The 13,571-nt window shown below is 46.2% G+C and overlaps 2 protein-coding genes across 5 annotated transcripts in view; one reads left to right on the forward strand and one right to left on the reverse strand.

Moving 5' to 3' along the window:
* XPO5 (exportin 5) overlaps positions 1 to 7,706 on the forward strand; it is a 42,661-nt gene extending 34,955 nt beyond the window's left edge. For both annotated transcript variants that reach the window (XM_017676263.3, XM_073224658.1), the window contains 10 exons: positions 378 to 514; positions 1,181 to 1,278; positions 1,844 to 1,890; positions 2,302 to 2,399; positions 2,999 to 3,061; positions 6,070 to 6,152; positions 6,633 to 6,740; positions 6,865 to 7,002; positions 7,199 to 7,363; positions 7,548 to 7,706. In XM_017676263.3, coding sequence (XP_017531752.3) covers positions 378 to 514; positions 1,181 to 1,278; positions 1,844 to 1,890; positions 2,302 to 2,399; positions 2,999 to 3,061; positions 6,070 to 6,152; positions 6,633 to 6,740; positions 6,865 to 7,002; positions 7,199 to 7,363; positions 7,548 to 7,685 — 1,075 coding nt within the window. In that variant the 3' untranslated portion in view covers positions 7,686 to 7,706. The remainder of the gene's footprint in view (positions 1 to 377; positions 515 to 1,180; positions 1,279 to 1,843; positions 1,891 to 2,301; positions 2,400 to 2,998; positions 3,062 to 6,069; positions 6,153 to 6,632; positions 6,741 to 6,864; positions 7,003 to 7,198; positions 7,364 to 7,547) is intronic.
* A 1,980-nt stretch (positions 7,707 to 9,686) lies between these two features.
* On the reverse strand, positions 9,687 to 13,555 carry POLR1C (RNA polymerase I and III subunit C). 3 transcript variants are annotated; one of them, XM_017676264.3, is made up of 9 exons: positions 13,347 to 13,555; positions 13,149 to 13,220; positions 11,700 to 11,807; positions 11,314 to 11,446; positions 10,906 to 11,025; positions 10,664 to 10,816; positions 10,407 to 10,556; positions 10,170 to 10,286; positions 9,687 to 10,031 (listed from the first exon to the last, which is right to left on the reverse strand). In XM_017676264.3, the coding sequence occupies exons 1-9, from the start codon at positions 13,413 to 13,415 to the stop codon at positions 9,913 to 9,915; spliced, it is 1,041 nt and encodes a 346-aa protein (XP_017531753.1). In that variant the 5' UTR covers positions 13,416 to 13,555; the 3' UTR covers positions 9,687 to 9,912. The 3 variants fall into 3 exon arrangements, with proteins under 3 accessions (XP_017531753.1, XP_017531754.1, XP_017531757.1); XM_017676265.3 differs by lacking the exon at positions 11,700 to 11,807; XM_017676268.3 differs by lacking the exons at positions 11,700 to 11,807; positions 13,149 to 13,220 and having other exon boundaries at positions 13,347 to 13,484.
* Positions 13,556 to 13,571: the final 16 nt, after the last annotated feature.

Here is a 13,571-nt window from a genome sequence, read left to right on the forward strand (position 1 = left end):
GGGCATTGGCTTCACTAACCCAGTGCTCTAATCAGTCAAGCTAACAAGATTCTCCATTATAAATCTCTGTTACTTATGAAGTAGTGAAGACTACTGTGGTTCTTGGGTACCAACATCTGTCTTTAAAAAGATGCTAAGTCTGCTTCAAGAATATTCCTTAGAAGGCAGGGACAGAGAGGGATGTTATTTTCACTTTTGATAAAAAATTAAGCCCACATCTTCAAAGTATATAGTGATTAAGCTGAAGTTTTTACAAGGAGGAAACACAATTGCTTGTCTAGCTGAAAAGTCTTACAGTAGATTGGAAAGTCCCAGGGCAGTGAGGGCTGGCAGTAGCACATGTTGGGTTTGTCATTACCCATGATTTTCCCTTCCAGTTTCCACATCCTAGGTAAGGCAGGCCCTTCCATGCAACAGGACTTCTATACCGTGGAGCACCTTGCTACCCAGCTTCTCAGCTCAGCCTTCGTCAACTTGAACAATATTCCTGACTACCGACTCAGACCCATGCTTCATATCCTTTCAAAAGTCCTTAGATAACCCAAAGTGCCATAAGATTGAAGACAGGAACAGTTCCTAAGCATCAGAGGAAGCAGAGCTAGGTTGCCCAGGATTGATGGAATCATTTATCTAAGTATGGTAACTACATTGAAAAAGGACAAAAAGATTGAAGTGTATAGCAAGAAAAACATGAAGTCAGTCCAGGAGGTCTTGAAAGTTCTTTCTCCTTCTGAGTAAATCTTTACCATTCCACCTTTTCTGTATTTTGTCAGGTACTTCTTTTAAAAAAAGCTCTGTCATCCTTCATTCTCATTTGGACTTTTTTTTAAATGAGTTTGTGAGTGTCTTTCTTCCCTGACATTATAAGGAGAATTTATTTCAAGGGTGTCCCTCCTATTTTTTTCACCCTGCTTTTGGGCAACCCAGTGCCCATAGTGTGCAACTTAGTAGAAATGACAGTTAAGTGAAAAATATAATGGAATTGATTATTCATTCAGCTTAGGATTTTGGGAAAGACCTGGAAGATTTCTGCCTATTACCGCACTATGGTCTTGGTGCCTTGCAAATCCTTTGGGGGTGGACTCTGCCGAAGGGTATGACCTGCTGCCTGGCGGGTGAGCAGTGCTTTACAACAGGAGTGCGTGCTCGTGTGCTGAAACTTCTTAACCTGCTGCGGCATGGGTCTTCGTGAAGCCTCTGGTGCTCTTCTGTCCCCCGGAGCACTATGAAGCCCTGGTGTCCCCAATCCTTGGACCTCTTTTCACCTACCTCCACATGGTAAGAGATCAGTCAGGAAGGGTAGCAAAGAGGACTGTTAGGGTGGGTAGCCTCTCATGGCCTTGCAAGTCAGCAGCTCCTACCCCTGCCAAAACGGCGGCACGGCATCCCCACCCAGCGGACTGTCTCTGCTGCAGTGGATTGAGCAACTTCCCCAAGAACTAAGCTGGCGCTGTTGCCCTGAAGCACCTGCACTCATGTTCTGCTCCTAACCTGTTAGCTGAGGAGAGGCGATCAGGAGAGTGCTCTGGGTCTGTTGCCCTGGCTCTGGAATTATATAGGAAGACCAGCTCGGTGAAGAGATGGGTCCAGAGAGACCTACGAATCCTAAAATGTTGTTGATCCTCCTTTCCAAGCAAAGAAGTGTGTGTGCTGCCCTCATCATGGGTGTGGGAGAGGTTACAGAGGCTGTATCTAATTTTTTAACCTTGTGGAGTCTCCCAAGGCTCTGTCATCGGTACCTGGAATCATCCTTGGCTAATTCTAATCATGAAGTAGAGCTGAGATACCATCTGTTCCCACCTTCTCCCCAGTGCTAGCATTTATTTCCTTTTTATTTTCCCAGAGGCTTTCCCAAAAATGGCAGATCATCAACCAGAGGAGCCTGCTGTGGTAAGGGACATCTGTTCCTGGTGGGTGAGCTGCAGCCAGGGTTGGGGTGGGAGACAGTAGAGAGGGAAGAGAGGGGATTCTACCACCCAGGGCTATAGCGGTAGGCTGTCGTTCTTGTCAGCCTAGATGGCTCGTCTCTGTCAGGCCGACTCAGATCAGGCCTTCATGGAGGATGTCTTTAGCTGCCTCAGGCTGCTGAGATGTTCTTACTGAGGATTTTGACCCAGTACCCTCTATCCAACTGGATATAGTCACAAGTAATCATGTCCCTCAGTGCATCACTGCTGTTCACTCCCAACATTTGTATAGAATGTAGACCAAAAGGAAGTGGAAACGAAGGGTCTAGTTAGGGCCTCTGCTTTCTTTGTCCTTCCCCTTTTTGCACTCCCATGGAATTTCGCCTCCTTGCAGTGGAGAAGATGAGACTGCAGATGAAAACCCAGAGTCTCAAGAGATGCTGGAGGAACAGCTGGTGAGGATGTTAACCCGAGAAGTCATGGACCTAATCAGTAAGTGGCATGTGGGAACCAGGAGTAGTAGAGAAGAATTTTTCTGGAAAAAGAACTTATCACCCACCCAACCCCAGTCCGGCATGTTTGCAGCAATACTGACTGATAAAAAAATAATTAACTAGATTGACATGAAGTAGCCCTTAAATCAACCTGAGGACATTTTATGAACTGAATTGTATTTGTTCATACTAAGGCCAGAATAAAAGGAAATGGTCTAAAAGAGCAGGAGCAATTTGCATTAATGACAGGAACAACTTTCTAGCTTTGTCAAAATAGGGAAATTTTTCAATTCTTGGACATGAGGATGGCTAATATTCTTTTTTGGTTATTTCATTTGAGATCCAATGTAGACCAACAGTGACCTGGTCACTTATTCTCAGAAAATTCAGTAGTTTCCCTCCAGTTAATTGAACTTGAAAAGGGAGCAGAACAGAGTGTGGTCAACTGCTTGTTTCTACTAGTGAAGCTAATTGTGTGCCTGGACATGATCCCACTTTTCCCCTCCCTCACCTGCCCAGAGACAGTTTGGGATCCATTGTCCTCGGGTGGCTGTGGCCTGAGGCAGTAAGCCCAGTAACCCTGCCTTCTCGCTTTAGCGGTGTGCTGTGTTTCAAAGAAAGGTGCCGACCACAGTGCTGCTCCCGCTACAGATGGAGATGGTGAGTGAGCCGGCCGCGAGGCTCCCGAACCTTGACCCTTCTATGACCAGGTCAGTTCCTGGAGAAAGCTTCCCTAGAAGCTTTCATCCATGCTGGCCCTCCTGTTGTAGAAGTTCTCCACAGAATGATTTTTCTGCCAACTACATACGTGGCCTATTCCCTTGTTTCACTCAGGTCTCTGCTCGTGTCACCTCCCAGAGGTATTCCCTGACCAGCCTATCAAAACGAGCAACCACTGCCACTGTTTAATTCCTCTGCTCTACTTTTTTTCAGGGTACTTACCACTCATTCCCAGACATGGTTATATCTATAGTAATATATTAGTCATCTCCCTCACTAGAGTGTAAACTCCCATCAGGGAAGGGAAGTTGCTCCATCCTTCTTTTTTCTTTTTGGTATCGTTAATCTACAATTACATGAGGAACATTATGTTTACTAGGCTACCCCCCCAACAAGTTCCCCCCACATACCCCATTACAGTCACTGTCCATCAGCGTAGTAAGATGCTGTAGAGTCACTACTTGTCTTCTCAGGGTTTCACAGCCCTCCCCATGCCCTGACACACATTATACATGCTGATCATAATACCCCCTTTTTCCCCCCACTTTATCCCTCCCTTCCCACCCATCCTCCCCAGTCCCTTTCCCTTTGGTAACTGTTAGTCCATTCTTGGGGTCTGTGATTCTGCTGCTGTTTTGTTCCTTCAGTGTTTCCTTTGTTCTTCTATTTCACATATGAGTGAAATCATTTGGTACTTGTCTTTCTCCACCTGGCTTATTTCACTGAGCATAATACCCTGTAGCTCCATCCATGTTGTTGCAAATGGTAGAATTTGTTTTCTTCTTATGGCTGAATGTATTCCATTGTGTATATGTACCAAATCTTCTTTATCCAGTCATCTACTGATGGACACTTAGGTTGCTTCCATTTCTTGGCTGTTGTCAACAGTGCTGCGATAAACATAGGGGTGCATCTGTCTTTTTCAAACTGGGCTGCTGCATTCTTAGGGTAAATTCCTAGAAGTGGAATTCCTGGGTCAAATGGTATTTCTATTTTGAGCTTTTTGAGGAACCTCCATACTGCTTTCCACAATGGTTGAACAAGTTTACATTCCCACCAGCAGTGTAGGAGGGTTCCCCTTTCTCTGCAACCTTGCCAACATTTGTTGTTGTTTGTCTTTTGGATGGTGGTGATCCTTACTGGTGTGAGGTGATATCTCATTGTGGTTTTAATTTGCATTTCTGTGATGACTAGCAATGTGAAGCATCTTTTCATGTGTCTGTTGGCCATCTGAATTTCTTCTTTGGAGAACTGTCTGTTCAGCTCGTCTGCCCATTTTTTAATTGGATTATTTGCTTTTTGTTTATTGAGATGTGTGAGCTCTTTATATATTTTGGATGTCAACCCTTTATCAGATCTGTCATTTATGAATATATTCTCCCATACTGTAGGATACCTTTTTGTTCTATTGATGGTGTCCTTTGCTGTAGAGAAGCTTTTCAGCTTGATATAGTCCCACTTGTTCATTTTTGCTTTTGTTTCTCTTGCCCGGGGAGATATGTTCATGAAGAAGTCGCTCATGTTTATGTCCATGAGATTTTTGCCTATGTTTTTTTCTAAGAGTTTTATGGTTTCATGGCTTACATTCAGGTCTTTGATCCATTTCGAATTTACTTTTGTGTATGGGGTTAGACAGTGATCCAGTTTCATTCTCTTACATGTAGCTGTCCAGTTTTGCCAACACCAACTGTTGAAGAGGCTGTCATTTCCCCATTGTATGTCCGTGGCTCCTTTATCATATATTAATTGACCATATATGTTTGGGTTAATGTCTGGAGTCTCTATTCTGTTCCACTGGTCTGTGGCTCTGTTCTTGTGCCAGTACCAAATTGTCTTGATCACTGTGGCTTTGTAGTAGAGCTTGAAGTTGGGGAGCGAGATCCCCCCCACTTTATTCTTCCTGCTCAGGATTGCTTTGGCTATTTGGGGTCTTTGGTGGTTCCATATGAATTTTTGAACTGTTTGTTCCAGTTCATTTTGGTAATTTGATAGGGATTGCATCAAATCTGTATATTGCTTTGGGCTAGATGGCCATTTTGACGATATTAATTCTTCCTAGCCAGGAGCATGGGATGAGTTTCTATTTGTTAGTGTCCTCTTTAATTTCTCTTAAGAGTGTCTTGTAGTTTTCAGGGTATAGGCCTTTCACTTCTTTGGTTAGGTTTATTCCTAGGTATTTTATTCTTTTTGATGCTATTGTGAATGAAGCTGTTTTCCTGATTTCTGTTTCTATTGGTTCATTGTTAGTGTATAGGATTTCTGTGTGTTAATTTTGTATCTTGCAACTTTGCTGAATTCAGATATTAGTTCTAGTAGTTTTGGAGTGGAGTCTTTAGGGTTTTTTTATGTACAATATCATGTCATCTGCAAATAGTGACAGTTTGAGTTCTTCTTTACCAATCTGGATTCCTTGTATTTCTTTGTTTTGTCTAATGCCGTGGCGAGGACCTCCAGTACTATGTTGAATAACAGTGGGGAGAGTGGGCATCCCTGTCTTGTTCCCAATCTTAGAAGAAAAGCTTTTAGCTTCTCGCTGTTCAGTATGATGTTGGCTGTGGGTTTATCATATATGGCCTTTATTATGTTGAGGTACTTGCCCTCTATACCCATTTTGTTGAATTTTTATCATGAATGGATGTTGTCCTATTCTTTTATATCCAGTAACTAGATCAGTGCCTGCTGCAGTGGTCCTCTGACAAAAGATCCTCAGCATTTTCAGCTTTTTAACTGTCTAGAAAGTCCCTTGTTTCCCACTGTCTCCCCAGCATCCAGCTAGTTGCATTCCTGATCTGCCATGCACAGGGCTTCTATACCGTTTGTGAGGGTGGCTGTCCTCCCAGCCCTGCTCAGCCACCGGACAGCACAGGATACTTCCCTTCTGTTAGAACAGGATATCCTCCTCTTTTCTGAAAGAATGGAGCTAACCTTGTCTCTCTCTCTGCTTACAGATGAAGAAATGATGGCCACAGAGGTGACCCCCTCAGCCATGGCGGAGCTTACAGACCTGGGCAAATGTCTAATGAAGCATGAGGTGGGTGGAGTGGGCAGGTGGTGTTTTCTACATTTGCTGGCTGTGGAGCCAGCTTCCACTTTCTTACTGAATAATTCGATTAGAAAAATTGTGGGGTAGTACTCCTTTATATGAGTTAAATTCTTGATTCCTCAAGCCCCCAGAAAACAGTGGGTAAACCTCCATAGTGTTTCCCATGCTGACATGGGCAAAGGCTCTTAGAAAAACACACGGGCACAGTGATGCCATTTCCTGGTGTCCAGCCTCCCTCAGGCCTAAGCTGTCTCCTTCCTGTACTTCAGTTTTGTCTTCTATATTAGTTTTTTTTTTTCTTTTTGACTGCCTGATAACACATAGCATATGAACTCACTTCTCTTCAGTAACTACTTTTATCAGTTTCCTGCTTACCTATTAGAACTCCAGCTTCTGAACACTCCTCTAGAACACTTAGAGAAAATTGTGCATTCTTTCCCATGATGATCCTTCATCCTTTTCCGTTAGGATGTTTGTACGGCGCTGTTAATTACAGCCTTCAATTCCCTGGCCTGGAAGGATACCCTGTCCTGCCAGAGGACGACCACACAGCTCTGCTGGCCTCTCCTCAAACAAGTACGGTTATCCATCCCTTCCCCTCATGCCTTGGGTCATGAGGTTTGGCTGAATCAGCTGGAAGAACTGGGGTGCTGGGGCATCCCATGACCCTCTCTGGCCCTGAGCACAGCTGTCTCCCCAGGTGCTGTCAGGAACGCTGCTGGCAGATGCGGTCACATGGCTTTTCACTAGCGTGCTGAAGGGCTTGCAGACGCACGGGCAGCACGACGGCTGCATGGCTTCCCTGGTCCACCTGGCCTTCCAGATATACGAAGCACTGGTGAGTGGGAAAGGCTTTAGGGCAGGATAGCTGCAGCTTCGTCCCTCAGAGCCTACTGTCCCATTGCTTGGGCTTTTTCCTACATGTAGGCAGCTGCCAAGCTACTAGTGCTGCCCCGAGAGGTGGGTGTGGCAGAGAATGGGGAAGGTGGCAGATCCCTAACCTACCATTGAGTGGGTTTGTCCCCACTTCTCAGCGGCCCAGGTACCTGGAGATAAGAGCTGTGATGGAGCAGATCCCTGAAATACAGAAGGACTCACTTGACCAGTTTGACTGCAAGCTTTTGAACCCCTCTCTACAGAAAGTGGCTGACAAGCGTCGGAAGGACCAATTCAAACGCCTCATTGCTGGCTGTATTGGGGTAGGTCATGCATCTTACTTGGTGCTCCCTTGGAAGTGCCTGCTTAGAAGCCTGGAGTCTTCTTAGACCATGTGCACAGGCAAACCAGAAACCAGCTATAGTCACGGACTGTTTGGTAAGATGGTCTTTAAAACAACCCCTTCTCAGGGCCCAGCGTTAGTTCTTTCTCATTTGTTTTCCATAGAAACCCTTGGGAGAGCAGTTCCGAAAAGAAGTTCACATTAAGAATCTTCCTTCTCTTTTCAAAAAAGCAAAGCCAATGCTGGAGACGGAGGTGCTGGACAACGAGGAGGGCGGACTGGCCACCATCTTTGAACCCTGAATCAAACTTTTGGGCATCCTTCGTCAGCCTTTATTGTCATCTCTTCTTCCCTTCGTAGCTAATATCTAGGCCCCTCTCCACTGCCACCTCACTTTCCACCATTGTCAGCCTGGAGAGAGATCCAGGTCTAGAGCGGTAGAGAGCGCACCCCGTGCAGGACCACAAGTAATTATGCTGAAATATCAAGAAAGGGAGTCAGGGCTTATACCATTGTCTAGATCTCCCAGAGGTCTCCCATTCTGCTCGGAGGTTTTGGCTTTTCCAGAGAAAAGCTAGAGCAGAGCAGTCCTCCTCCCTAAGCCCTCCTGCCCCAGTGCAGCCATACACTGTGCAGAGAGGTGACCAGGGTGCTATACCCAACACTGCGACTGGCCGGGCTTGCAGCAGTGGCTCAGCCTGAAACTACTACGTCCCCTGGGGGCATGTCTGGATCAGGCACTGAGTGCTGAACTGAATTTGGCCAGTTCCCTCTCTGTTTTGAGTAAAAATCTGGTCACCTGAAGGGACCCATGGTACAGCTACTGCTAAGCTCTGGACTCAGTATTAAGTGTATCATCTTCAGGGACCAGAGCTATGCCGGGGTCTGTAGTACTCTTGACATCCCCCTTAGAGTTCACACATCTTCAATGAATGACCCTTCAGTGTGGTTTCCCCAGCCCCAGGGTCCACTCAGGCACAAGAGCCACAGTACCCTATCCAGTGTCACATGATGCCACTGGCATCTAAGGATAATGCAGACCAACAAGGCTACATTCTCTCCTAGACTAGCTGAGTCCAGGTGCCTTCAAAAAGCTCATGGTCTTTCAGATCTCTGAGTCACTTATCTCAAGGGCCATTTCCAAAAAAAAGAATATATGCCATCCCATCACACCCTGTATTGAGTCGCCAGTCCGTTCTAGAGGTCACTGGATGGCCATGTAAGCAGAGGGGACATGGATGTGGGAGGTCATGGACAGGCTCAGTCCACACAAAGCACACAGTGTGCGTGTCCACGTGTTCTCCACAAAGAGGCCCGTCATTGATCCAGCCCACTGATGAGAGGGTTTCAGTGCCGACTGAGCAGAGCAGCCTGGACTGAAGCTGCAGCAGTGAGCTGGTGTAGACGGCCAGGCAGGGCAGGCCTGGGAAGAGGTGAAGCTGGCAAAACAGGACTTGGAATCCTGTATAGCTGTTTCTGCAGCACAGACTTGCCCTGTGCCCTCTTCCTGGGTGGTGCTTTGGGCTTCTTCCTGTCAACTAAAGGCATCTCAGAGCCAGTTTCCCTCCAGGCTTGACAACTGGCTACTTTTCTCTGTGGTTGGGGCTGTGGAGGGCACAGTTGTATTTATTGTGTTGTAATATTTTTAATATCCTGTGACTTTGTGCTCAAAGTTTTCTATTGTTCATAGAACCTTTTGTAGAAACGTGAAGTCTAGAGCACATCTGCATGTCAGTAAACAGCTCCATTTCATACAGCAAGGGCCCCGTCTGCCTCTTTCAAACCAGTGACATCCTCCAGGTCACTGTTCTGAGCATCCAGTCTCAGGGGACTGGGCAGGAAGGACTGTGACTGATGGGCCTGTCAAGCTTTCTGAAATAGTATGCCAGTCTGGACAAGATTTCTATTCCTGACACACATACACCAGGCAGCCCACACCACTCTCATGAATGGTGGCATCCTTGGGGGCTGTTGGGCCTGACCCTGGGGACTATCCAAAGGGGACCACTGGTCTTCCTTGTGTGGCTCTTGACAGCTTGGCTACTGTCACTTGGCTACTATGGACTACCCTTTTTCTTAGGAACCTCCTCTGGTAATCCAGGAGATAGGTAAAGTAATACACACGTTTTTTTAGGGTCTGGCTGTATCCCTAGAAACCACCTCAGTGGCATTTCTCTTGAGGCTTTTGGGAGGCTTGGCCCTGACCAGTGACATCTGAGACCAGTGTTCCTAAATGCCTACCTGTTCTGAGGTGAGGCCCCTATTTTTGGGCCAAAATTCAAGCAGTGGTCTCTGACAAAGGATTTTTGTTTCAATGTGAATTTATTTATAGTAAAGCCTTACAAAGGCATGAAGTCACATTTTGTGACACATTTAACACATGTATTGACTGAAAATGAGGCTGGGATTGTCTCAAAAAACCTGGGACCCTTAGTCATACTGGGTTCTCTACAGCAGTCCTGTGGGGGCAGGTCAGAATTCACAATCTTCAGCTTGCCTCAGAAGCATCCAATAAATGTGGTGCAAACTTCAGTCCATCTGAATGGCATCTAGTTCATCCAAGAATCGCCGACACTTCCCCATGAGTACCTTGATGGCCTCACTCACCAGCACATCAGGTGGCAACACCCCTGTTGATTCAACAGAGACTGGGGACCAAAGAGACACTTTAGCCCAGGCAGGGCTTGCAAAAAAGTCCTATATATGTTCCTGCTCGATTTCATATCTGGACTCTGCAAGAAAGCTACAGCACCAAAGATCTGCCCTCCCTCCAACGTGATACTCACAGATGTAATGGTCCCGAACCCGAGCAAGCCGTACAGCCTTCTTTAGCTTCTCATTCCGAAAGACTTCCCTGCTGAAGGTATCTAGCCGGGGATTGGCAACTCTGGCCACCTTTTTACCTAATGAAAACAAACCATGTTATAAATATGTGAGCCTAGAGCTTTTTTTATTTCTCTCTGCTAAACTTCAAAGAAAATATACTTCAGATCCTGACCTAAATGGAACCCCAAATACCACACCTTGGACTTCCTGCACCTCAATAACACCGGGTGAGAAGCACCGGCTCAACTCCTCAGCTGCATCCCCTTCCACAGGCTCAAGCAGGGTGATGTCTGGCAGCAGCCTATAACTAGCTGTTGCCACAGGTGAAAACTTGGCATGATCTTTGCCTGGAAGGAAGCAGGAAATCAGTCTGTGGCAAAACCCTTCTTAATGTCCTCTAAGCCACTGTAATCCAACTACCCTCCTGCCCAGGGCAGCCCACAGGGCTTCTCACCAATGCCCTTAACACAGTGCATGAGTAGGTCAATCTCCTGACCAGGCCGCAGCTGAGCAATGAGGATGTCATCATGCACTGGTCGGATAGTGCCCTCTGGGAAGAGGTCAGCCTGGTTCCCCAGGGGCACCCATGTCATGTGCCTGGTGTACACTGGAGAAAGCAGCACATCAGAAGACTTCAGTCCCTAAAACGCACCAACCAACAGGCGGCCCTTATTTCTCACCATAACTACCACTCACCTTTGTGGTTCACATAGAGTTCGTTGGGGTCAGAGGAATCTTTAGCAGCATGGGGGTTCCGAGTGCACCTGACTTGCAGCCGAAACTGCAAAGTATCTATCTCTGTGCCTTCCTCATCTCCTGCACAAAGGGAGGAGGTGGTGGCTCTTAAAAGAACTAATGAACACTTGAGTGCTAGGCATCACAGTATGTTTACATTCTCATATATTTCTTATTTAATCCTCATGACAAATTTAGCAAAGCAAGGTCAAGTGTTCTTACAAATAAAAAAAACTGATGTACCAAAAGATAACTCACCCACGGTCACACAATAATCAATCCAGGATTTGAACAAAGGTATTCTGACTCCAGAATCCACTTCACAAGAGAGTTGCTCCCATTTTCCCAAAATTTCATTTCCTCACTCACCTTGGTTCCAATATTCAAAAAGACGGGGATCAGCATGAATGGGAATGAGCCCCAAGCGATGAGCGAGAATCTCATCCTGGACAATGGATGTGTTGTTGTACACCAGGACCTTCTCCACAGCCATGGTTGGAACCTGCCCAAGAAAAGAGAATCACTCATGTACAAAGAATCTACAGGCCCCGTCTGTTCACCACCTCCTGATACAGGGAGATTGAGAGCTCTTCCTAGAAGCATGCTTGATAACAAGTTTATGAGGTAAGCAGGAGAAATGCTCACCAAAACTGCAGGAAAAATAAAGGGGACTGGCAGCTTGGGACAATTCTACAAGTGAGAGAATGGCAGTTTCCCCACACAACTTCACCCTTGCCGCCATACCCACCAAATACCTCAGCTAATAGAATGCGCCGAAAAGCATTGGCAATGGCTGCGTCGATTCCCACCATGTCAAACTCCAGTGAGCTCTCATCCATGTGTACCACATCCACACGAAAATTCTTAAAGGACAGGAAATATACTAAATGAAGCCTGCTCTCTGACGCCACCCCACCCCCAAAGTATTAACTTTCTCATCCAAAAACCTCCCTCTGCCTAATGCCCCTCATTGGATGTTCTCTTCTTCTACAATCCTTAGTAGTTTCTTGAGAAACACCCTATTTTTATTCATTTAAAACTACAGTGTGGCTTCCAGCCAGACCACAGATGCTAGCCTACTAAAGAACAGGCTTCCATACTGCTCAGTCTAGTTTACACTATTCAGTCTTTATCTTTCTAGGCTCCTCTGTTGCATTTGGCATTGATGATAAAAATTCCTCTATTTTCAACTCCACTGCCTTGATTTCTGAGTACCAATCTTCTGGTTCTCTTCTCTGATGAATCCCAAATCCACTGTCTTCCACCTACTCTGTAATGTTACTATTTCCCAAGTTTTTGTCTCTCCAGGGTGACTTCAAACACACGGTTTTAGCTGCTATCCTCTGAAAACTCCGAGTTACATCTCACTCATCTCATTTCAAACGTACATTCTACTAGCCTGCAAGAAACTTAATGCATCATCATTCCCTTCCCCAGACCTATTTCTCATCAGTAAATGATACCATCATCCATCAAAGCATTCCCCAAGCAAGGTCTTTTTACAATCTCCATTCAGTCCACATCAAAGCAATCACCAAACTTAAATCTTTTCTCTTCCCTTTCCTCTATTTCAGTTATCTTCAACCTCAGCTCCCCTTCTGTCACTTGTCTGCCTCTGGCATATGTTAATCCTCAAATTAATTCCCTCCCAACCATTAAGGTTGTATCTGATCACGTCTGCGTAAGAGCTTTTCAAAAGTTCCCTATCATCTGCAGTGCCCAAGACGAGCTCCAATCCTGCCTATCACTCATGACAGCCCACTTCACATTCTAGCAATAATGAAAGCTTGGATATTCCTGGAACACAGCTCGCATAAGCCTTCATAATTTATCTCCAGTTTTTAGACCCTCCTCACCCTTCGAAGTTCTCAGAGTCTATGCTCAAGGCTCAATTCAGATGTCATCTCCAGGAGGTAAATCTTCCATGTCCGCCCCAATTCCCATTCTAGATTAAGTGCCTTTGCGAGATACCCCCCCACCTGGTCGTCCTTGTTGCTATCAATTAGGATTTTACATTATATTAAGTAAAGCATTATAGACATTATATATTTTGTTCGCAGAACAGCGCAGAAACAGTGTAAAGCGGAGCACTTAAAACGCTGCTCAACATTTTACAAACGGAGCGAACCTCAAGGGCAGCTTCTGAGGCACAGGCCACACAAATCAAAAGGTCCGTTCCTCATACCCTATCCGGCCCCACCCACCTTCTCGAAGCGGTCCTGGTCCCAGGCATCGTCATAGCCCGAATAGTTACCGGGGAAGTCGGTGGTATGAACCTAGAGCAAAGAGAAACGAGCCTATCCGCGAAGGGGAAGCGAAGCCAAGCCCGTCCCACCTCCGATCCCAGCTCATCCCTGTTCCGCCCTCATTTCTCCTCCTGAGCTCAAGAGCAAAAAGCTTACATTGCGAACCCCGAACTCCCCTAGAACCACGCGGTTCCGAATCTCCTCCACGGCCTGAACTGTCGCCATCTTCCACCCCTCCACGTGACGAGGGTATCAAATTGAGGCATGCGTTCTAGTTGTACTCCTCCGTCTCCGTGACAACGCATCACTGCCGGGACTCTTAAAATATCGCGAGCCTCTGCCCTGCCTCCGTCCACGTCCCAGCTTCCGGAAGTTGGTTTG

Source organism: Manis javanica, chromosome 16, assembly GCF_040802235.1.
Source record: "Manis javanica isolate MJ-LG chromosome 16, MJ_LKY, whole genome shotgun sequence".
Classification (NCBI taxonomy): domain Eukaryota; kingdom Metazoa; phylum Chordata; class Mammalia; order Pholidota; family Manidae; genus Manis; species Manis javanica.